General features: G+C 39.8%; 1 protein-coding gene and 1 pseudogene across 1 annotated transcript; both read left to right on the forward strand.

Annotated features, from left to right (window-relative positions):
- The first annotated feature begins 6 nt into the window (after nt 1–6).
- Nucleotides 7–7,725, forward strand: LOC127563104 (zinc finger protein 558-like). The gene is made up of 4 exons (XM_051999353.1): nt 7–1,733; nt 2,688–2,736; nt 6,743–6,869; nt 7,046–7,725. The coding sequence occupies exons 2-4, from the start codon at nt 2,707–2,709 to the stop codon at nt 7,210–7,212; spliced, it is 324 nt and encodes a 107-aa protein (XP_051855313.1). The 5' UTR covers nt 7–1,733; nt 2,688–2,706; the 3' UTR covers nt 7,213–7,725.
- A 632-nt stretch (nt 7,726–8,357) lies between these two features.
- LOC127563105 (zinc finger protein 208-like) overlaps nt 8,358–24,142 on the forward strand; it is a 31,384-nt pseudogene continuing 15,599 nt past the window's right edge.

Below are 24,142 nucleotides of genomic sequence, written 5' to 3' on the forward strand. Positions count from 1 at the left end.
GGTTTTGTAAGGGTGAACACTGAAAACTATCTTTGCATATTTTTGAAAATAAAAGGCTATTATTAAAAAATAGTTGTACAAAAGAGTAATGTGGCATATCCTATTTTGGGTTAAATAAACACTAATGAGTGAGTGTAGAGACTCACAAGTGCAAACATAATTGAGTGAATCTCAAAATAGAGTTGCTCTGGAGCCTCACCTCTTTCCCTAGAGAGAAGTAAATTACAAGTTTCTCTCCCTCTTCATCCCTAAAGGATTCCAAGGGTTCCAGGACTTCAAGTCCCCAAAGAAGATATGATCTCTCATTTTGAGCAAAGGGAAGCATGGTAGAAGCTGGACCAAGAAGGAACTGCTCTCCAGGTGAGTGAGGTGAAAACAGGTGTAAGAGAGCTGTGGTTACAAGAAGCTTCTAGGAGTTACCAAGAAGTAAGGGCTAGACTTTGGGAAGAACCGCCTAGGAATTATTTTTCTTTTCTTTTCTTTTTTTTTTTTTTTTTTTTTTTTGCAGTGTATCCTTGACTGGTCAATGAATCTAAATTTCCCTATCTGTAAAATGAGGGGGTTTTACTCTATGGCCTGGTAGGTCCTTTTCAGTGATATTCTATGATCCTATAGGATGTCACTGTTTGGGATTTGGGGCATGAAATTCTCCTGAAAGTGTTATAAGGGATTACATGATCCAAGATGAGTTTATTTCAAGTCAGCAAACATTTAAGTGCCCAGGAAATGCCAGAGCCTGGGCAAAGCACCAGGAACAAAGGGAGGTACAAGTGATACCCCTTCCTCTCATGGAGGTCACAGAGTGGTGGGTAGACAATACACCAACAATGAGGTAGAAACTCACTGTGGACTCCACTATGGACTGGATAAAGTGGAACAAAATCCAGTGATTTATTAAATCACTAACTAGGGAGAATAATAATGGTTTAAGGAGAATAGAATTTTGGAGGAAATAAGTCAAAATCCAAAAAAGAGTAATAGCTAAAGTAATGAGTGATGCCTATAGAGTAGGACAGAGTAATTCTGATCCAATGACATTTAATTGCCATTCTTCTTTGGTCTTATTCCTCATCAAATTGCTTTAATACTGAATTTTAAGAGTGTTTTGCTTTAAAGTCTGACCTGCTTGTAGAGGGTCAAATATCACAATTATAAAGGGAGAATTCATTACAATCCAGGAGGATGTATGCTTACAAATGGTGTATAGCTCCTTCCAGTTGTTCAGAGTATGGGGTCCATTAATTTGTGTTAGTCTGGTGCTGCGGTTTCAGCTCAGAAGGAGGAAGAGGTGAGTCTGAGAGGGAGAAAGGTGATGGAGGCCTGGGGAAGAGGAGCTCTCAGAGGGGACCAGCCTGGGAGGGGGCGGGAGGCTGCTCCAGATGAGATTTGAGCACTATGGTGGAATTTGGAGGCCTGGGAGGAGTTTGAGACAGAATGCGGGGCAGGGCTAAGGGAGGAAAGGGACTGAGAGTCCTGAAGTCCTGACCCAGGAGGTGATTGGAGGAAAGGGCTCAGAGGGTGGGGCTCTTGGGATGAGGAAGACCCTCCCCGACGGGTCTGGTGAGAAGCAGGAAGTCTTCTAGCTGGGCTCACTCTGTCTTCCTGCTCTTGGACCCTTCCCTGCAGCAGGAACTGCTCTGCCTTCCCTGGGAGTTCAGGTCTCTCCCCTTTCTTCCCTTGGACATGAGATCACTTTGAATTCTGGCAGCCACACCTGTGCTTGCAGCTCTCAGGTAGGTCTGAGCCTCCCCCATATTTCCTGGCTTCCCTGGCCACTCTTCCCTTTCAGTCCCTCAGTTTAATCCCAGACTTGAGTTTGTCTCTCAGCTCAGGCTTCCCCTGGGGGCTCCATTCCAGAGCAGGTCTCACCTTTCCCTTTCCCTTCCTCCTCCCCAAAGCTATCTGTCTGTTGTGTAGCGTGATAATGTGTGTGTTGGTTGGAGAGAGGGGAGACTGAGAGGCGGAGGACTGGGGGCAGGGAGAGCTCCGACTCGGGAACTATGGAGGCTGACTGGTCTCCTCCCATCTGGGACCCCAAAGTCCCTTGTACCTCTGGGCTCTCTGTAGGAAGATGGGAAGTAAAAGAAGGAGGGGAGCAGTCTTCCTCTTCAGACCACCTTCCTTTCCAATCTGACTCTACCAGCACTGTTCTGTAGGGTGGAGTCTCTCCCCTGAGGGTAGGGTCAGGGCCTTTGTAACTCCTGGAGAACTTCCCACTCTACTGGCCCTTTACCTTGCCTTTTGCTTAGAAAAACAGGGTCAAGTCCACTGACCAAGTCCTGGATTGGGTCAAAGGCAGACACCAAAAATGGCATGAAATTAGAACAATTTCTAGTGAGGGCCCCAAATAGCATTATCCCAGGCTATGAACATAAAAGCAGTCCGCCTGGGACTAGGATGAGGGGAAGCTGGGCTTTTCTATGCAGAGGGAAGAAGGGAGGGACCCTCCCTGAGCTGCTGGCCCTCCCTGAGCTGCTGGCCCTCCCTTGGTTTTCAGAGAGGCTCAGAATTAAAGCTCCCCATGATTGGATGTGACCTCTGTTTAGGGTTAGCTGTTAAGAGTCGAGAGTTGGGGGGGGTGCATTTAGGGTCAAGGTCAGTGGGGCCCTGAGATAGATAAATAGCAGAGACCTGAGGAAGGAATTTAGGAAACTGGAGTCACTTTGGTTGCTTTGCTACCTCCACAGGGAGCCTGGAGCTAAGGGAATGGGCCCTGGGAGCCTCGGACCTCCTCAGGTGAGTGCAGTCCATCCACAGACCTGATCAGTGTCTTTAAGCAGCGCGCATTTAGGGTTAGTTGTTAAACATTGTTCCTCAGTGATGCTGGTTGGTCCTTATCCTAATCAGAATTCACTGTGGGCCCTTACTTATTCGTGCTTTCCCCATTCAACACACACCTATATACATGTGTGACACTCCTGCAGGACACACGTGTATGTGCACAGCAACTGATCAATCCCTCAGATTCCTAAAGAACAACATATATTCTTGTCCATCCTTTGAATTTGTTTTGCTTGGGACTAATCCCTCCTTTCATCCATCCTCCCCCTGACTTCCTTTGGTATTTCCTTTTCATTGGAGAGTAAACCATCTTTCTCCATTCATCTCCCTGTGTTGTGTGTATTCTTCCTTTGATTAGATGACTGAGATTCAGATGTCCCCACCCACTTGTTTGTAGAGACATCTGCTTGTGGACCCTCATTGCACGAGAGAACATTTCCTACTCCTCTTTTCTCTCCACCCACCTTAGTGTATCCTTTTTCTCCTCTTTCCATTTTCTCCTTAAGATCATCAAGACATAATAGAATCACTTCCAGCTTTACACTATTTTGATTCCTTCTGTCAGTCCAAATAGGGATCTGAGGGGACATGTGTCATCTCACTGTAATTGAATATAACTACTTTGTCCTTGTATTTTGAGTCCCTGAGGCTAGTTCATTCTGGATTGTTTTTTATTCTCTTCTCTTGTGTTTGATCTTCTGAAGTTTTTTACATTTAAGGTCTTTTCCTTAGGAATGCTTGGAAGGACTTTCATTAAAGGTCTTTTTCCCCTGAAATTGCTTCACAATTTACTCCTGTCCATAAGATCAGGTCGTTTGCCTTCTGAAAGATCCTATTCCAAGTTGTCTGCTCCTTGACGAAAGTTGGTGCCAAAATGTGTCTGGTCCTAAATTGAATTGTACTGGACTTTCTTTACAGTGGCTTGCAGGATTTTTCTCATTGACTTGGAAGCTCTACATGTTGACTATGATTTCCTAGGAATTTTCATTCTGAAATCTTTTTCAGGAAGTTGATGTGGTTTGAGAGGCAGAAAGAAATCAGAGAGGTTTTCTCTTGGCCACCAGGAGCTCCATTCCCATAAAAGCATACTGCTTAATCTTGGGAGAAGCTACCAGGGTTATGGAAATTTTGACACTTTGTCAAGGCTCCTGGAGCTGGAAAGGTTTCAAGGAGGAGGTCTTCTGTGATCTCTAAGATTGTTGCTCTATGGATTTTTACCTAGGAAAGAAATGTGCTTTTCACTGTGTAAGATTGAGAACAGCTGAAAGCACATTTGTGGGAAAAATTTCAGGCCCTGTCTCATCCAAGTTTCTTTCTTTAGGAGATATGTGGGGACTTTAATGATTTCTTGAAACCTTGTGTCTAGCCTATTTTTTAAGGGCATTTCTGATAGAACAATGGCTAACCTGACTTTAGTTTTGCCTTGCTCCCTTTTTTAAAGTCTCTTGAATTTCCTTAATATTCGGCGTTATCTTGTGGCTTCCATTGGGTCTCTATAAATTTTTAGAGAGTTTGTTGTATGGGCAAGATTTTATGAACTTGAATTTTTTTTCACAAAGCTTATTTCTTTTCCATTTGGTTTCCCCCCCAAGTACTCTTATTCCTTTCATTAACATGTCTAACTCTAGCTCTTACCCTTCCAAAGATTCAGGCCCCATTACTCCTACACTTGGAATTAAATGTGTACTACAAAAGTGTTGTACTTTATCCAAAGTATTCTCTTTATAGATTGAATTGACTGTGTGGTTTTGCATGTTTGGGTTTAGAATGTGATTAATTATGTTCATTTTTTCCCCTGATGTTGAAATGTCCTTCCAGCTCTGGTAAAAATCCCATTTGATTATAATGAATGGTTTCTTGGATAATTTGTTGTGGTTGTTTTGATAGCACTTTGTGTAAAATTGGAGGAAAGAAACAATATCCATTCTTTGACTTGTTATTTACTCTCTCCAGACTTTCGTTGGTTTCAGTTTTAGGTCTGTATTTGACTCTTAAAAAGAATTCTTGCAGGATACTCTCTTGTTTGGAGAAATTAGTGGTGAAGTGAATACTAGCTGTTCATTATATTCAGGCTATTGACAATTTCTCAATTTCTTTACCATAAAAAAGTATATTGTGTATTGCTGATCCCTTTCATTTTTTTCTAGTTTTCTTGTGATTTTACCTTTGCCATTTGTTATTTCATGACTGGATTTTCTGCTCTCTTTTCATCAGGTTAACTGAGGGGTTTCTCCACTTTGAGTCACTTCAAAGAAGCCATTTTTAGTTCTATCATTTTTATTTTTTATTGCCAATTTATTTTCCTTCTAATTGTAGTATCTTGTCTTTTGTACTAATGTTGGATTTGTTCATTTATGTTTCTAGTTTTTTTGGGTTTGTTTTTTTTAATACATCTTTTTTCTTAATGTGTGATAATAAGTCTATGTTTCTCCCCTGAGGACTGCTTTAGTTCAAATAAATCCTAGAAATTTTGGGATATTGTTTAATCTATCATTTTCATTTTCTTTTACAAAGTTATCATTTCTAAGATTTGTTCTTTGAATTAATTATCATGTCATATGTCACAGGTAAATCTCCTTTTAGGTTTGTATCTTTGGTGATCTCTGAACCAATTTTTATTCTTAATTTATTAGGGAATGGAAGAGAATATCAATTCTTTCTGCCTTTTTTCATTTCTGTATAGTATCTCTGTATCCCAGTGGTTAATTTTTGTAAAAGTACCACGTGTTGAAAAGGATTATGCATGTGCCTATGTTGTGCCATTTAGAAGATGCCACAAGTCTTTTACCCCATATTTCTCTAGACATTTCTTCCTCTCTTCTACTTTATCTCATTCGGAATTTCTTCATCCCCCCTTTTCCTCTTAGTTCTCTTGTATATTCCCCTCCTTCTCTTTCCCTTCAACTAGTCCTGTTTTCTAATTTCATCCATTTTTCTTCCCCTTTCTAACAAGGATTCTCTCTCTCTCCTCAATGTCCATTTTCCTTCACTGTTCTGCCTGGATTCTCATTCTCTGTCACACAGCACCTCTGCTCACTTGGCCTTTTTTCCTTGACACTTCATGCAGTCAAAGGCTCCAGGGGCCCCGTTCTGAGGATGTGCTATAGGAGCTTTCTGCCTCTGCTTGTAGACCAACCACATAGATGTCTTTTCATTTTCCTTCCACTTTCTTCTAGAAATGTCAACTTTGGGTCCATGCTCTTCTACTCCTCCAGGTGCTAGTTTCCCCCAAGAGTGACAAATCCCCCAAACCCAAGACAAGTGGACTTTTCAGTCTCTAAACCCACAAGCCTCAGGGTGAGGTCCCCTATCGCCTATAACCCACCTCCAATGTCAGGCCTCCTCCCTTGATCCATCTTTTCCAACTTTCTACCCTCCTCCCAGACTCCCCATGTTGTCTTCTCCTTGGCAATCTCAAAAAATATTAAAAAAAATTGAATTCCTCAGTTGTTCAAAAGTGAAATAATAAAAATATATAAAAGAAATAAACTGTAAAATGTGGCTTAGACATAGATCCGGATGAGGTCAGTGAAGCCATTCCTAGCCTGACTTAAACATGAATAAAATTCACAATGGCCATTCTCTTTGGCAAAAGGTAGTTTACTCAGGAGAAGAGGTTATAGATAAAAGGAAGAGGAATGGGAAAAAGGAAATGGAGTTGGGAGAGCAATAGGGTTACCAAGGAAAAGAGTTTTGAAGAATTCATTAAAGGATTATGCCATGTGGCCGGCCCTACCATGCCATTCTATTATGCATTCCCTGATAAGTGACTTTATTTCAACAGATCCTGAATTCAGTCAATCTCTTAATGACCACAGTTTCAGGAGTTGACACACTTAGGAAGGCAAATTTGGCAAATCCCTTCTTTGTGTTTCATTTTCCTCCCATGAATTGAAGGGGTTGGACTCTTTAATCCTAAAAGGTCTTTCAGCCCCACATCTTATGACTTTTGACGGTTTAGGAGGTGGTGACCTTCAAGGATGTGGTTGTGAACTTCACTCGGGAGGAGTGGGGGCTCTTGGACCCCTCTCAGAAGGAGCTGTACAAGGAGGTCATGGTAGAGAATGTCCAGAACCTGCTCTCCCTTGGTAAGGACACTTCCCCTGATAATTGCAAGTCTACAATCAAAGGAAATATCTTCATGCTCCAGTTTGCAGGCTTTGGGGATGGGGGAAGAGAAAAGAAAGGACTGGACTTTGCAGTGTATGATAGGACTTGGGGATGTCCTTTGTTGTTCCTGAAGCTCTCTCTTACCAATTCCCAGGTCAAAGATTGAATCAGTGTGGAACCATCTCAAACATGGAACTAATCTTAGAGATCAGCCTCTACCTGGACATGAATTTTGCCTACCAAAGCTCTGAAAGTTTCTTTCAACTCATTCCCTTTTGGGATGGGTCTAGTATTTGGAATATTCTTTATAACAAGCATTAATTTGTAGCCTAAAGCACCTACTTGGTCCTAGTATAGGAAGTTAGTCCTTAATCTTCCTTTGTATTGACCTCAAATTCCAGCACAAGTGATGGGAAAGCAATGGAAGGGAAGAAGCATTATTTTTGCCTGCTGTTTGCCAAGTTCTGTGCCATAAGCTTTCTTTACAATACAGTAACAACAATATGGTTTAAGAACAATATTAAATTCTAAGTACGGAAATAAAGGACAAATCCAGAAAGGTGCAATTTGCGTCCAGAGAAAAAACTGATAGAAATATGGATAACATAATTTTACATAGGTGTGTTTATTATTCATTTATGGATATATATTTCTATGTAATGGCAGCCATCTGTAAGGTGGGGACAAGCAAAGTGAAGGGAAAAAATTTACTTGATAATTTTGTGGTCTCTTTGAAAGAAATAGCAAGCTGTGCATTGTAGATTTACAGTTTCATTTGCAATCATTTTACTATGACATGGAAATGTTTGTTTATAAATTAAAAGTAAAACAAAATATTGTATCACTCTATCTTCATCCTCACTTTCCAAATTAGGTTAGGTTTAAGAGTTGAGGAAACTGAGGCAAACTACCAGAGTTTAAATGACTTGCCCAGAGGTAGGCAGTAACTGTCCAAGTCTTAATTGAAATCCCGATATACCTGACTATATGCCCAGGACTCTCCACTGTACTACCGGCTCCCTTTAACTTCTGGATAACAGAAACTATGGAATGGGTCTGTCCGTATGTAAAAAAGGTTGGCCAAGTCCAAGGTCCCTCTTGATTAGGCTTGAGGCTGCTCCTGCCCAATAACTCTTTTTACCCAGGTTTCTGCCAGAATGGAGCCTCACAGGACACCAAGTAGGAAAAAGAGCATTTGTTCTCTCAAAAGTTGTACAAACAATGGGGCACATCCTAATTTAGGTTACTTGCTTTACAAGCACTAGATATATATGAACATAGAGAGTTGATTTTCCACATGGAGCAACTCTGGATCCTCATCCTTTCCCTAAGAAGAACCAAATTACAAATCTCTCTCCATCTTCATCTCTAACTGATTTCTGTGCCCAGGGCAATGGTTGGTTCTTCCATTTAAGATTTTTCTATTTGCCTAAGAAAAGAGAAAAAAAAAGTGAATTTCTCTTCTGATGGATGTAAGAGGATATAAATCTATATATATATGTGCCTGCATCATGTCTATCTTTGGTTTATTGTTTGTTATTATTTTCTTATTTTTTTTTGAAGGAGAACTCAGACTTGAAATGAAGAAAACTACTGCAAAGTTAAGCCTCTCTGTGGTAGAAACTCACAAGCAAAGATTTATGAGTGACAGTCCTTGTGACTTTACTTGGAAAGAAATCTGTGCAACACTTAAGAGAATCCAGCTTAGAGAGAGACATAAATGTAACCAGTGTGGAAAAGGTTTTGTAAAAAAGAAAAATCTTATTGTACATCAGAGAATCCACACTGGAGAGAAACCTTATGAATGTAACCAGTGTGGAAAGGCTTTTAGACATAAGGGAGCTCTTGTTTCACATCAGAGAATCCACACTGGAGAGAAACCTTATGAATGTAACCAGTGTGGAAAGGCTTTTAGCCATAAGGGAGCTCTTGTTTCACATCAGAGAACCCACACTGGAGAGAAATCTTATGAATGTAACCACTGTGGAAAGGCTTTTATAGAAAAGAAATCTCTTATTAGACATCAGAGTATTCACACTGGAGAGAAACCTTATGAATGTAACCAGTGTGGAAAGGCTTTTAAATATAGAATAATTCTTAGTATGCATCAGAGAATCCACACAGGAGAGAAACCTTATGAATGTAACCAGTGTGGAAAGACTTTTAGAAATAAGGGAGCTCTTGTTCCACATCAGAGAACGCACACTGGAGAGAAACCATATGAATGTAACCAGTGTGTAAAGGCTTTTAGAAATAACGGAGTTCTTGTTTCCCATCAGAGAACCCACACTGGAGAGAAACCTTATGAATGTAACCAGTGTGGAAAAGCTTTTAGAGAAAAGAAAGTTCTTACTCTTCATCAAAGAATCCATACTGGAGAGAAACCTTATGAATGTAACCAGTATGGAAAGGCTTTTAGAGAAAAGAAAGTTCTTATTAGACATCAGAGTATTCACACTGGAGAGAAACCTTATGAATGTAACCAGTGTGGAAAAGCTTTTAGAGAAAAGAATGTTCTTACTCTTCATCAAAGAATCCATACTGGAGAGAAACCTTATGAATGTAACCAGTGTGGAAAGGCTTTTAGACATAAGGGAGCTCTTGTTTCACATCAGAGAATCCACACTGAAGAGAAACCTTATGAATGTAACCAGTGTGGAAAGGCTTTTAGACATAAGGGAGCTCTTGTTTCACATCAGAGAATCCACACTGGAGAGAAACCTTATGAATGTAACCAGTGTGTAAAGGCTTTTAGAGAAAAGACATTTCTTATTATTCATCAGAGTATTCACACTGGAGAGAAACCTTATGAATGTAACCAGTGTGGAAAGGCTTTTAGACATAAGGGAGCTCTTGTTTCACATCAGAGAACGCACACTGGAGAGAAGCCATATGAATGTAACCAGTGTGTAAAGGCTTTTAGAAATAACGGAGCTCTTGTTTCCCATCAGAGAACCCACACTGGAGAGAAACCTTATGAATGTAACCAGTGTGGAAAGGCTTTTAGAGAAAAGAAAGTTCTTACTCTTCATCAAAGAATCCATACTGGAGAGAAACCTTATGAATGTAACCAGTGTGGAAAGGCTTTTAGAGAAAAGAAAGTTCTTATTAGACATCAGAGTATTCACACTGGAGAGAAACCTTATGATTGTAACCAATGTGGAAAGGCTTTTAGAGCAAACCGCAGTCTTATTGTACATCAGAGAATCCACACTGGAGAGAAACCTTATGAATGTAACCAGTGTGGAAAAGCTTTTAGAGAAAAGAATGTTCTTACTCTTCATCAAAGAATCCATACTGGAGAGAAACCTTATGAATGTAACCAGTGTGGAAAGGCTTTTAGAGAAAACCGCAGTCTTATTGTACATCAGAGAATCCATACTGGAGAGAAACCTTATGAATGTAACCAGTGTGGAAAGGCTTTTAGACATAAGGGAGCTCTTGTTTCACATCAGAGAATCCACACTGGAGAGAAACCTTATGAATGTAACCAGTGTGGAAAGGCTTTTAGAGAAAAGAAAGTTCTTACTCTTCATCAAAGAATCCATACTGGAGAGAAACCTTATGAATGTAACCATTGTGGAAAGGCTTTTAGAAATAAGAGAGCTCTTGTTCGACATCAGAGTATTCACACTGGAGAGAAACCTTGTGAATGTAACCAGTGTGGAAAAGCTTTTAGAGAAAAGAATGTTCTTACTCTTCATCAAAGAATCCATACTGGAGAGAAACCTTATGAATGTAACCATTGTGGAAAGGCTTTTAGAAATAAGAGAGCTCTTGTTCGACATCAGAGTATTCACACTGGAGAGAAACCTTATGAATGTAACCAGTGTGGAAAGGCTTTTAGACATAAGGGAGCTCTTGTTTCACATCAGAGAATCCACACTGAAGAGAAACCTTATGAATGTAACCAGTGTGGAAAGGCTTTTAGACATAAGGGAGCTCTTGTTTCACATCAGAGAATCCACACTGGAGAGAAACCTTATGAATGTAACCAGTGTGGAAAAGCTTTTAGAGAAAAGAATGTTCTTACTCTTCATCAAAGAATCCATACTGGAGAGAAACCTTATGAATGTAACCATTGTGGAAAGGCTTTTAGAAATAAGAGAGCTCTTGTTCGACATCAGAGTATTCACACTGGAGAGAAACCTTGTGAATGTAACCAGTGTGGAAAGGCTTTTAGACATAAGGGAGCTCTTGTTTCACATCAGAGAACCCACACTGGAGAGAAACTTTATGAATGTAACCAATGTGGAAAGGCTTTTAGAAATAAGAGAGCTCTTGTTCGACATCAGAGTATTCACACTGGAGAGAAACCTTGTGAATGTAACCAGTGTGGAAAGGCTTTTAGAGATAAGGGAGCTCTTGTTTCACATCAGAGAACCCACACTGGAGAGAAACCTTATGAATGTAACCAGTGTGGAAAGGCTTTTAGACATAAGGGAGCTCTTGTTTCACATCAGAGAATCCACACTGGAGAGAAACCTTATGAATGTAACCAGTGTGGAAAGGCTTTTAGACATAAGAGAGCTCTTGTTTCACATCAGAGAACCCACACTGGAGAGAAACCTTATGAATGTAACCATTGTGGAAAGGCTTTTAGAGAAAAGACATTTCTTATTAGACATCAGAGGATTCACACTGGAGAGAAACCTTATGAATGTAACCAGTGTGGAAAGGCTTTTAGACATAAGGGAGCTCTTGTTTCACATCAGAGAATCCATACTGGAGAGAAACCTTATGAATGTAACCAGTGTGGAAAGGCTTTTAGACATAAGGGAGCTCTTGTTTCACATCAGAGAATCCACACTGGAGAGAAACCTTATGAATGTAACCAGTGTGGAAAGGCTTTTAGAGAAAAGAAAGTTCTTACTCTTCATCAAAGAATCCATACTGGAGAGAAACCTTATGAATGTAACCATTGTGGAAAGGCTTTTAGAAATAAGAGAGCTCTTGTTCGACATCAGAGTATTCACACTGGAGAGAAACCTTGTGAATGTAACCAGTGTGGAAAAGCTTTTAGAGAAAAGAATGTTCTTACTCTTCATCAAAGAATCCATACTGGAGAGAAACCTTATGAATGTAACCATTGTGGAAAGGCTTTTAGAAATAAGAGAGCTCTTGTTCGACATCAGAGTATTCACACTGGAGAGAAACCTTATGAATGTAACCAGTGTGGAAAGGCTTTTAGACATAAGGGAGCTCTTGTTTCACATCAGAGAATCCACACTGAAGAGAAACCTTATGAATGTAACCAGTGTGGAAAGGCTTTTAGACATAAGGGAGCTCTTGTTTCACATCAGAGAATCCACACTGGAGAGAAACCTTATGAATGTAACCAGTGTGGAAAAGCTTTTAGAGAAAAGAATGTTCTTACTCTTCATCAAAGAATCCATACTGGAGAGAAACCTTATGAATGTAACCATTGTGGAAAGGCTTTTAGAAATAAGAGAGCTCTTGTTCGACATCAGAGTATTCACACTGGAGAGAAACCTTGTGAATGTAACCAGTGTGGAAAGGCTTTTAGACATAAGGGAGCTCTTGTTTCACATCAGAGAACCCACACTGGAGAGAAACTTTATGAATGTAACCAATGTGGAAAGGCTTTTAGAAATAAGAGAGCTCTTGTTCGACATCAGAGTATTCACACTGGAGAGAAACCTTGTGAATGTAACCAGTGTGGAAAGGCTTTTAGAGATAAGGGAGCTCTTGTTTCACATCAGAGAACCCACACTGGAGAGAAACCTTATGAATGTAACCAGTGTGGAAAGGCTTTTAGACATAAGGGAGCTCTTGTTTCACATCAGAGAATCCACACTGGAGAGAAACCTTATGAATGTAACCAGTGTGGAAAGGCTTTTAGACATAAGAGAGCTCTTGTTTCACATCAGAGAACCCACACTGGAGAGAAACCTTATGAATGTAACCATTGTGGAAAGGCTTTTAGAGAAAAGACATTTCTTATTAGACATCAGAGGATTCACACTGGAGAGAAACCTTATGAATGTAACCATTGTGGAAAGGCTTTTAGAGAAAAGGCATTTCTTATTAGACATCAGAGGATTCACACTGGAGAGAAACCTTATGAATGTAACCAATGTGGAAAGGCTTTTAGAGAAAAGAAATTTCTTATTTTTCATCAGAGTATTCACACTGGAGAGAAACCTTATGAATGTAACCATTGTGGAAAGGCTTTTAGAGAAAAGAAATTTCTTATTATTCATCAGAGTATTCACACTGGAGAGAAACCTTATGAATGTAAGCAGTGTGGAAAGGCTTTTAGAGAAATACAATCTCTTATTAGACATCAGAGGATTCACACTGGAGAGAAACCTTATGAATGTAAGCAGTGTGGAAAGGCTTTTAGACAAAGGGCATCTCTTACTGTACATCAGAGAATCCACACTGGAGAGAAACCTTATGAATGTAAGCAGTGTGGAAAGGCTTTTACACAAAGGGCATCTCTTACTGTACATCAGAGAATCCACACTGGAGAGAAACCTTATGAATGTAACCATTGTGGAAAGGCTTTTAGAGAAAAGAAATCTCTTATTAGACATCAGAGTAGTCACACTGGCAAGAAACCTTATGAGAGGGAGGAGGAATCACCAATAGTTTCTTAACTTAGGGATATAAAAGCAGTCTTGTTGAGCATCAGAGAATCCACACTGGACAGATACCTTATGAGTATAAGCAGTGTGGAAAGGCTTATGAAGATAAGAAAAGTCTTACTGAGCATCAGAGAATCTACACTGGAGAGAAACCTTAATGAATGTAACCACTGTGGAAAGGCTTTTAGATATAAACAAAGTCTTTTTTTTTTTTTTTTTTTTTTTTTTAATAATTTTTTATTGATAGAATGCATGCCAGGGTAATTTTTTACAGCATTATCCCTTGCATTCATTTCTGTTCCGATTTTTCCCCTCCCTCCCTCCACCCTTTCCCCTAGATGGCAAGAGTCCTTTACATGTTGAATGGGTTGCAGTATATCCTAGATACAATATATGTGTGCAGAACCAAACAGTTTTCTTGTTGCACAGGGAGAATTGAATTCAGAAGGTATAAATAACCCGGGAGGAAAAACATAAATGCAAGCAGTTTATATTCATTTCCAGTGTTCTTTCTCTGGTAAACAATGTCTTAATGTACATCAGAGAATCCACACTGGAAAGAATTGTGGCAAGGATTTTAGTCAAAGGAAAGATCTTACTGTCGTCAAAGAAACCACACAGAGAGAAACCTCCTGAATATAACCAGTGTGGAAAGAGTTTTAAACATAGGAAAAGTCTTATTGAGAATCAGAAAATCTGCTATAGAGAGAATTTTATGAACATAAGCAATGTGGAAAGTGTTTTAAAAAAGGGAAGTTTTTGAATAGATGCCTAACAGTTGGAGAATGGCTGAATAAGTTATGACCTATGAACATTATGGAATATTATTGTTTTATAAGACATCTTCAACAGGATGATTTTAGAGAGGTTTATGTGAACTGATGCTAAGTGAAATTGGATTATTTGCCAGCTAGGAGAGGGGGTGGGGGGAAGGGAGGGAAAAAAATTTGGAACACAAGCTATTGGAAGGGTGAATATTGAAAATTATCCATGCATATGTTTTGAAAATACAAAGCTTTAATTACTTTTTTTTTTTTTTTGACATCAGAATCTGCATTGAGGAGAAAACTTATAAATGTAAACAGTGTTAAAAAACTTGATAGAGTCAGGTTCTTAGTAGACACCAGAAAATTCATACTGGAGAGAAACCTTATGAATGTAATCACTGGGGAAAGGCTTTTTGAAATGGGAAATGACTCTACACCAGAGAACTGGGTAGAAACTTTATGAAATTTATGAACAATTGGGAAAGAGTTTTATAACTATTTGATTATTTATTGCCAGATCTGTGAAGAAAGGTAAAAGCATTAAAGAGGAAAATTAATTAGGTAGAGACATTGGGACATTGGGACAAAATGAAGTGCTGTGCTGACTTTTATATTTAGCCTTCTCTAGGCCCAGCCCTATTGGGGGGAGGGACGGTGGGAGGAGAGGGAGGAGGAATCACCAATAGTTTCTTAAGTACATTGGAGTCTTTTTCACCTGGTCATTTACTTGAAAGGCAATATGGTGGAGTTGAAACTTTACTTGAATTGGAGTCAGGACATGTGCTAAATTTCTCTTTCTGTACCATTGGTCTTTTGTGTGTGTGTGTATATATGTATATACATATATATTTGTGTGTGTGTGTGTGTGTGTGTAACTTTCTATTGACAGAAAATGTGCACGATCATTTTTCAACGTTGTTTCTTACAGTCACTTCTATTCTGACTTTTCCCTTCCCTCTCTCCACCTCCTCCCCTAGATGGCAAGCAGTCTTATACATGTTAAATATGTTATAGTATATCCTAGGTACAATATTTGTGTGCAGAACCATAGAGTTCTCTTGTACAAGAATTGGATTCAGAAGGTAAAAATAACCAGGGAAGAAAGACAAAAATGAAGTAGTCCACATTCATGTCCCAGTGTTCTTTCTCTGGGTATAGCTGATACTGTCTATCACTGATCCATTGGAACTGAATTAGATCTTCTCTTGGTCGATGAAATCCACTTCCATCAGAATACATCCTCAAACAATATTGTTGAAGTGTATAATGATCTCTTGGTTCTGCTCATTTCATTCAGCATCAGTTCATGTAAGTCTCGCCAGTCCTCTCTGTATTCATCCTGCTGGTCATTTCTTACAGAACAATAATATTCCATAACATTCATATACCACAATTTACTCAACCATTCTCCCATTGGGTGGGCATCCATTCATTTTCCAGCTTCTAGCCACTACAAACAGGGCTGCCACAAACATTTTGGCACATACAGGTCCCTTTTCCTTTAGTATCTCTTTGGGGTATATGCCCAGTAGAAACACCGCTGGATCGAAGGGTATTATGCACAGTTTTATAACATTTTGGACATAATTCCAGGTTGTCACAGAGAGACAAAGAGCAAGCCAATGCAACTCAGAGTAAGAGAGGATGGAAAAATAGAGATCCCAAAACTGAGAGAGTGAGAATAAATAAAAGAAAAAAAAAACGGAGGTCAGGAAAAAAAGGGAGAAAGGAACAGAGTTAGATAAAGAGAAAGACATTTTTTTTGTTTTTTAGAGTAAGAGAGGATAGAAAAATAGCCCAAAACTGAGAGAGAACAAATAAGAGAAAAAGAAACAGAGAAGGTCAGAAAAAAAAAGGGAGAAAGGAACAGAGTTAGATAAAGAGAAAGACATTTTTTTGTTTTGTTTTTTACAGTAAGAGAGGATAGAAAAATAGCCCAAAACTGAGAGAGAATAAATAAGAGAAAAAGAAACAGAGAAGGTCAGGAAAAAAAAAAAAAAAAAAGGGAGAAAGGAACAGAGTAAGATAAAGATAAAAGACATTTTTTTTTGCTTTTTTTTTTCAAACCCCAACTTACCCTAAGATAGAACATCCCCCCACCAATTTCAAAATTATTTTGTGATTCCTCTGTTTGAGGGGCTGCATGAATCAAGGTTTATACCATTATCAAGGATGACCCATCTTTAATGGGTACGGCTTTGGTATTTTGCGTCTAGTTATCTATTTCCTCAGTGCTCTAGGTCAGGGCTTCTTAATTTTTCTCCACATGTAACCTCTTTTCTCTTGAGAAATTTTTACTTGAATCTTTAAAAGAGGTAATTTAGATACACAGATCCAACCTTTACTGATACTAATCATAACTTCATGACTCCCACATTCAGGTAAAGGAGCCCATATGGGGTCCTGACCCACAGTATAAGCAGCGGGGCTCTATAGCTCTCTGGCTTCTCAATCCACACAAAGAAAATCCAAGTAGACGAAGAAGGCCCATAACCCAGATTTTTTAGGCATTTGAACGGAGAGCCTCCAGAATCTTTCAGAGTTGAAGGATGAAGAAAGCAGGCTGGATGGCCCTGGGGAAATCACCAAGTTTTTGCCTGACTTCAAGCTTGCCATGAAAGCAAAGATCTACTTTGTCTACACTGATATTTTCTGGGAGTTCTTTACATGGAAGTAACCTGCCTCTGGAGAGATAAAGATGAGAATCTGGATGGTGATGGAAAGGTGTGGGATGGGGAAGGGGAGAGGAACAAGTATTCATGAGGCACTCTCCCCAGGCCAAGCACTGTGCTAAGTGTTTTACTATCTCAGTGATTCTCAGAACCTCCCTATGAGTGGGGATCCATTTTACATTTCAGGAAATTGAGGCAGAGAGAGAATAAATGATTTGCTCCGGGTCACACAGCTAGTAAATACCCAAGGGCAGATTCAAACTTGGGCCTCTCCAACTCCGGGCTGGAACTGATAACTTGCAAGGAACTCTGAGTGTTATGGGGCAATGGTGGTCACCAATAAATTGTACCCCAAAGGAAGATGGGTGAAGAAGAGGGAAGGATAATGGGGAGACAACAGAATCCTCCACGGGAGGGGTGGGGGGGGGGTTCATGATGTGGGACTGAAGTAACCAACTCTTGCCTGCCCCAAAAACGTAACTGGGAAATAATGAGCAAAATAAAGTAGACTGGAGAGTGCTGTGTGTCAGACACCGGAATCTTTGCTAGGAATACAAAGACAAAAGGTGAGGGTCTCTTCTAAGGGAGTTTCCATTCTATTTGGGGATACAACACATATAGCAAATGAATACAAGACTACCTGGAATATTCTCTCTCTTTTTCTATCTCTCTGTCTAGCTCTTTCTCTATTTCTATCTCTCTCACTCTCTGACTTCCCCTCTCTGAATGGTCCCCTTTCTCTTTCTATGTGTCTCTCTGTCTTTCTCACTCTCTCTGGGTCTCTGTCTCTCACTCTTTATATTTATTTCTCTGAATTTTTTTCCTTCATTTCTTTCTCTCTCTTTCTCTGGCATGCTCTTGCTTCCTCTTTCTCTCTTCCCTTCCCTTCTCTCAATCTCTCTCCAATTCTTTCTTGTGCTTGCTCTGGGTCACTTGTGCCACCTGGAATATATTCATATTCTCTCTGTCTCCGTCTCTCTGTTTCTCTGTCTCTCTCTATCTCTCTGTCTGTCTCTTTCTCTGTTTCTCTCTGTCTTTCTGTCTTATGTCTCTCTGTCTCTCTTCCTCTGTGTGTGTGTGTGTGTGTGTGTGTGTGTGTGTGTGTGTGTGTGTGTATCTGGCTCATTCTCTCTTTCTCACAGGCTGTTTCTCTGATACTCTATCACTTTAACTCAGATTTTCCCTCTCCATTTATCTCTTTGTTTCTCTCTCTCTTTTTTGTCTCTCTGTTTCTGTCTCATTCTCTCTTTTTCTCTCTGTCTCTGTCTCTTATTCTCTTCTCTCTGTTTATATCTCTCTCTTTGACTCTTTATGTTATTATGGAGAAAATCAGAAAACAAGAGAAAATAAAAAGGAGAGAGCATGAAAGAGAGAGTGAGAGACAAAGAGAAAGTAAGAAAAAGAGAAAGAGTGAAATTGAGAAATATAGAAAAGAGAGAGAGAGAGAGACTGAATGTGTAAAAAAAAAAAATGACTAAATGAGAGAGAGAAAGAGCTAGATTGTGACAAAAGAGGGCAAGCCAGAGAGAGAAAGGAAAGAAAATAAGTGCCAGAGAAAGAAAGTATCAGAAATTGGGGGAAAGAATAGAAAAGAGAGAAAGAAACCCAAGTCGGAGTATCTGAGAGCAAGAGAGAAGGAGGGAGGAAGAGAAATGGAGAGAGCCAGAAAGTGAGAGAAATGAAGAAAAGAGAGAATCTAAATCAGAGAGAAAGAGTAAAGAAATTAGATATAATGAAAAAGTTGCAGAGAGCAACAGAAACAGAGACAGACAGACAAACAGAGAAGGGGAGCCATAAAGTGGAACAGGGAGTATGAGAGAAAGAAAAAGAATTGTTCCAAGATACAGAGATAAAGAGACAGAGTGTTGGAAGCAGAAGGTCCCCACCCAGGTGCCTTTCTCATGACCCCAGCCCAGGTGCCTTCCCCTCCTCTTCTCCCCCCTCTCCCCCCCTTGCTGCAACAGAATCGCGCAGGTGGTCAAACAATTCTGAGAACTGCAACCAGGCAAAACGGTCTTGAGAATCAATCTTAAGAAGGGAAAGGGACCTGTATGTGCCAAAATGTTTGTAGCAGCCCTGTTTGTAGTGGCTAGAAACTGGAAAATGAATGGATGCCCATCAATTGGAGAATGGCTGGGTAAATTGTGGTATATGAATGTTATGGAATATTATTGTTCTGTAAGAAATGACCAGCAGGATGAATACAGAGAGGCTTGGAGAGACTTACATGAACTAATGCTGAGTGAAATGAGCAGAACCAGGAGATCATTATACACTTCGACAACGATATTGTATGAGGACATATTTTGATGGAAGTGGATTTCTTTGACAAAGAGACCTGAGTTTCAATTGATAAATGACGGACAAAAGCAGCTACACCCAAAGAAAGAACACTGGGAAACGACTGTAAACTATCTGCATTTTTGTTTTTCTTCCTGGATTATTTATACCTTCTGAATCCAATTCTCCCTACGCAACAAGAGAACTGTTCGGTTCTGCAAACATATATTGTATCTAGGATATACTGCAACATATCCAACATATAAAGGACTGCTTGCCATCTAGGGGAGGGGGTGGAGGGAGGGAGGGGAAAAAAAAAATCGGAACAGAAACGAGTGTCAATTTAATGTAATTATTAAATAAAAAATTAAAAAAAAAAAAAAAAAAAGAGAATCAATCTTGAGTTGTCACCACACTGTGTTCCTGCTCACTGGACCACCTATAGCCCATGTTCTTTTCCCAGACCTTACCCTACTTCTCTTTCCCATACTTTTGCTATGTAAGTTGTATCCTGAGAGCAATAAACTGAGACCTTGGCAACAATCAGCTTGGTCTCCCTCCTCTTTCTCCCCTGTTTCTCTTTCAGGCTGGATCCTCCTCGACCCCCCACGACCCCCACCGGTCAACAGAGAGTCAGAGAGGAGACTAAGAGTGACAGAAAAACAAAGTCACAGAGAAAGAATGAGAAAGAGAAACAAGGGGTGCTAGAGAGAGACAGAATGACAGATAGATCCAGAGAGTGAAAAGAAAAAGTGAGAGAGAAAGAAAAATAGGGATTCACATAGATAGAGTGAAATACAGAGAAAAAGATAGAGTCATAGACAGAAAGAGTAAACCAGAGTGAGACAGAATGAGAGAGAAAGAGAGAAGGAAAAGGCCAGAGGGAAAGAGAGAGAACCACAGAGTGAGATAGAAATTGAAAAAGAAAAAAAAAAGAGAGAGAAAAGGAGAGAGGAAGAAACACAGAGAGGGACAATGAGAAAAAAAGGAAGAGACAGAGAGATATAAAGACAATAAGACAGACAGATCGAGGTGGGAGAGAGAAAGAAAAAAGGTGATTCAGAGAGACAGAATGAAACAGAGACAAAGACAGGGAGGAAAGAAAATGTCAGAGGAAAAGAGAGAAAGCCAGGAAGTGAGAGATTAAAAAAGAGAGAAGGAAAGCCAGAGAGTGAGAAAGGGAGAAAGAAACAGAGTCAGAGAGAAACAGGGACAGAAAGAGAGAGCAAGAAAGAAGGATAGAAACAAAGTGTCAGAGGGATAAAGAGAAAATCAGAAAGTGGGAAAGAAAGTGTGAATAAGAAAAAAGAAACAGGAATAGAGAAAGAGGAGAAAGTGGGGACAAATATTGAAGAAGATAGTGAGAAAGACAGAAAGAAAAAGAGAGTAACAGTTTCAGTTGATCAAGGATGGACAGAAGAAGCCAAAGAAAGAACACTGGGAAATAAATGTAAACTGTTTGCATTTTTGTTTTTCTTCCCAGGTTATTTTTACCTTCTGAATCCAATTCTTCCTGTGCAACAAGAGAACTATTCGGTTCTGCACACATATATTGTATCTAGGATACACTGTGACATATTTAACATGTATAGGATTGCTTGCCACCTGGGGGAGGGGGTTAAGGAAGGGGAGGAAAGTCGGAACAAAAGTGAGTGCAAGGGATAATGTTGTTAAAAAAAAAAAAAAAAACTACCTAGGCATGGGCTCTGTCAATAAAAAGTTATAATAATAAATAAATAAAAAGGAAAAAAGAAAAGAAAAAGGGAGTAAGAAAGGTGGAAAAATACACACACATAGTCAGAGAGAGGGGGAGGGGAGACAGAGAGAGACCCTAACCCTAACCCTAACCCTAACCCTAAATTAAGAGAGAAACTGACTCAAAGAGTGCAAGCCAGATCAAGCTATAGAGAGAAAAGTGAAAAAGAAAGTGTCAAGGGTTGGGGGAAGAAAGAGACACAGATACAGGACAGAGTGAATGGAGAGTGAGAAAAAGAGGGAACCAGAGAGTATAGGAACCCAGAGAAAGGCTAGAGAGTAAAAGAGGGGTGAGAAAAAGCAAAAGAATGAGTCAGAAACAGAAAAAAAACAAAGATCGAGAGAGTGCAAGTCAGAGTGATAGAGAGTGTGAGCTAGAGGGGGAGGGAGAGAAAGTGCCAGGAGGAAAGAGAGAGCCAGAGAATGAGAGAGAGTGAGAAAAACAGAAAAAAAAAAAGAGAGAGAGAGAGAGTCATAAACAGAGAAAGAAATAAAAAGAGCCATAAAGAAAGCCAAAGAAAGAGAGACAGAGGCAGTGAGAGAAAAAGGAACAAGTGATTCAGAGAGACAGAAACTGAGACAGTGACATAGCTAGAGAAAAAAGAAAGAACATGATAGAGGAGAAAGGAAGAGACAAAAAGTACAGTGATAAAGAGATAAGACTGAGAAAGGCAGAAACAATGAAAGAGAAAGAGAACCAGAGAGTCAGAGAGAAAGAGATAATTGAGGAAGCCAGAAAGAAGCAGCAAGAGATTGAGATAGACAGAAAGAGACAGGGAGGGAGAGGGAGGCAGACATAGACAGACATAAACTCACAGAGCCAGTGAAAGAGAAAGAGAGTCAGAGAGAAAGAGAGACAGAGACAGCGAGAGAAAGAAGCAGAGAGAGTGATAGAGATAGACAGAAAGAGACAGGGAGGGAGAGAGGAAGGGAGAGAGCGAGAGAGTCAGACAGACACAAAGACACAGAGCCAGTGAAAGAGAAAGAAAAAGCAGAGAGAAAGACAACTGGCTTCTTCCAGCCTCAGTGTGAGGTCTCCATCTCCTCCAACCCCAAAAATCTTTGCCAATGGAGCACCTCTCCCCTCCCAGGTCAAGTCTCCTTCTTTCCTCCACCTTCTCAGTCTTGTCCCCTACATGATCTTCTCTTTCTGAGACCAAGGAGCTCTCCCCAGTGCTCATTTTTTCTCAACCTTTCCCCAGCCTTTGACACAGATCACCCTCTCTCCTTCCTGAGACTCTCTTCTCCACAGTTTTAGGACAGAACTCTCTCCAAGCTCACCTGCTCCCTTTCTGATTCCTTACCTGTTTTCTGAATTGAAACTTCCTCCAAATCACATCCTCTAATCACAGGTGTCCCCGCTCCTGGCTCCTCCTCTTCTCTCCTTCTATACTAATGGACCTCATTAGCTGCCATGCATTTAATCACTATTTCTGGGCTAATAATTGGCAATTTTTTCTTCCCTCTCCTGCCCTAATTTCTCTGCTGACTTTCAGCCCTGCATCCTGAGCTGCCTGCCTTCCTTTAAATCATGTTTAAAAACTTAAAGCCACTTAAGGAAAGCCTTCTTTAACTCCTCTTGTTTCTTGGGCTTTCCCTCTTCTAATTATTTCCTATTTCTCCTGTACAAAGTTGGCTATTTGCATAGTCTCCTCATTCAACTGTAAGCTCCTTGAGGGCAGAGACTGTAGTGTGTGAGTGTTCTCAGTTTTTCTTCTTCCTATTTGATCTGATTTTTCTTGCACAACCGGAAGGCTGTGTGAATATGTATACACATATTGAATCTGGCAGGTATTTCAGCATATTTGGCATGTATTGGACTGGCTGCCGGATGGGGAAGGAGATGGGGGGGGGGGGAGGGAGAAGAGGAAAATTTGCAGCAGGGTGTTATGCAGGGTTCATTGTCGGGAAAATTACCCATGCATATGCTTTGTGAATAAAAAGCTTTAATTAAAAAAGAAAAGAAAAGAGGTAGCTTCTCTCGGGTGTGAGTTCAGGAATCAATCAGAGAGCAATTATCCATCAGTAAAAGAGCTGCCTTCCTTCAGTGAGAACCCACATTATACATGAAAAAAAGACTCAAGGGCCCCTAGAGAAAAAGAAAGATTTAGAAATCCTTGGGAATCTTAAAAAGTATAAAGGATCAATAAATTCCTCAACTGTTCAGATATGAAATAATTGAATAAAGAAAACAAAATATGAATTACACATAGACCACAAATGAAGATTTGTTAAAGAAGAAATCAAAATCATTTTTTAAAAAATGGAACAGCAATTTTCTATACAAGGTGGAGAACTGTTCCCACATATCAGAATCTCTAGTAAAGGGAATCCTATGCTTATGTTGGAAATGAAAGAAAATAACATGGAAAATCATCAAAATTCAAATGCATTGTCTAAACACATCTTGTATATGTAGTAGGTTGGAAATACAGATGACTTCTCCCAAGTTTTAGGGTATTCTCAAATCTGGCCAGCCTCTCCATACGTGGTCTGTCCATATATGATGGCTTCTTAACTCATTTGCGTGACTCTGTCCTCCTAAGATTCTAGAGTTTTAGGACCTGGGCTTTGAGTATTTTTTTAAATAAAGAAATTGGAAAATATTTTCCTTGTGAATTGTTTTTTAGTTAATAAAAAATGTCTCCCTTCTAAATGCTCTTCTCTGTAATGAAATATAATAATTAAATAAACAAATGAAAGCAATTATAAATAAAGGCATGAGCTGTTTTGCCCATGACATCATCCCCAGAGTGACCTCAGGCCCTCAGTAGAACAACAGATAGATCTTATTTCACTTGACTGCATTTGGGACACAAAAAGACCTACCCAAATTGACTACCCCGGAGATCACTCATAGACAGCAGAATTATTTATTAGAATCTCGAGAAGCGGACCCTATCCTGGTCTATGAGCCAAATCACAGCAGGACAGGGCCAGAGCCTTGAAAATCATCACAGTATTTCTACATTTCAGACAAAGAAGCCTCAAAATCCCACCCTCTATATGTTGTGATTGGTCACATAAGTCAGTATTGCCCTATTTGGTCAGTGGAATGTAGTAGACAAGGCGATATACAGCTTCTTCTGCTACGTATATATTTTTAAGCCCTTCTTTGGACAATGGAATGTAGGCCAGGCCTTATCTAAAATCATGTGACTCTGGA

Source organism: Antechinus flavipes, chromosome 4, assembly GCF_016432865.1.
Source record: "Antechinus flavipes isolate AdamAnt ecotype Samford, QLD, Australia chromosome 4, AdamAnt_v2, whole genome shotgun sequence".
Taxonomy (NCBI): domain Eukaryota; kingdom Metazoa; phylum Chordata; class Mammalia; order Dasyuromorphia; family Dasyuridae; genus Antechinus; species Antechinus flavipes.

Bases quoted from the DNA above. Each gene is read 5' to 3' on its own strand.
- LOC127563104 (XM_051999353.1), top strand. From the start codon at position 2,707: ATGGGCCCTGGGAGCCTCGGACCTCCTCAG. The intron at 2,737-6,742 runs GTGAGTGCAGTC...TTGACGGTTTAG, and splicing joins GGAGCCTCGGACCTCCTCAG to GAGGTGGTGACCTTCAAGGA. The intron at 6,870-7,045 runs GTAAGGACACTT...ACCAATTCCCAG, and splicing joins CCAGAACCTGCTCTCCCTTG to GTCAAAGATTGAATCAGTGT.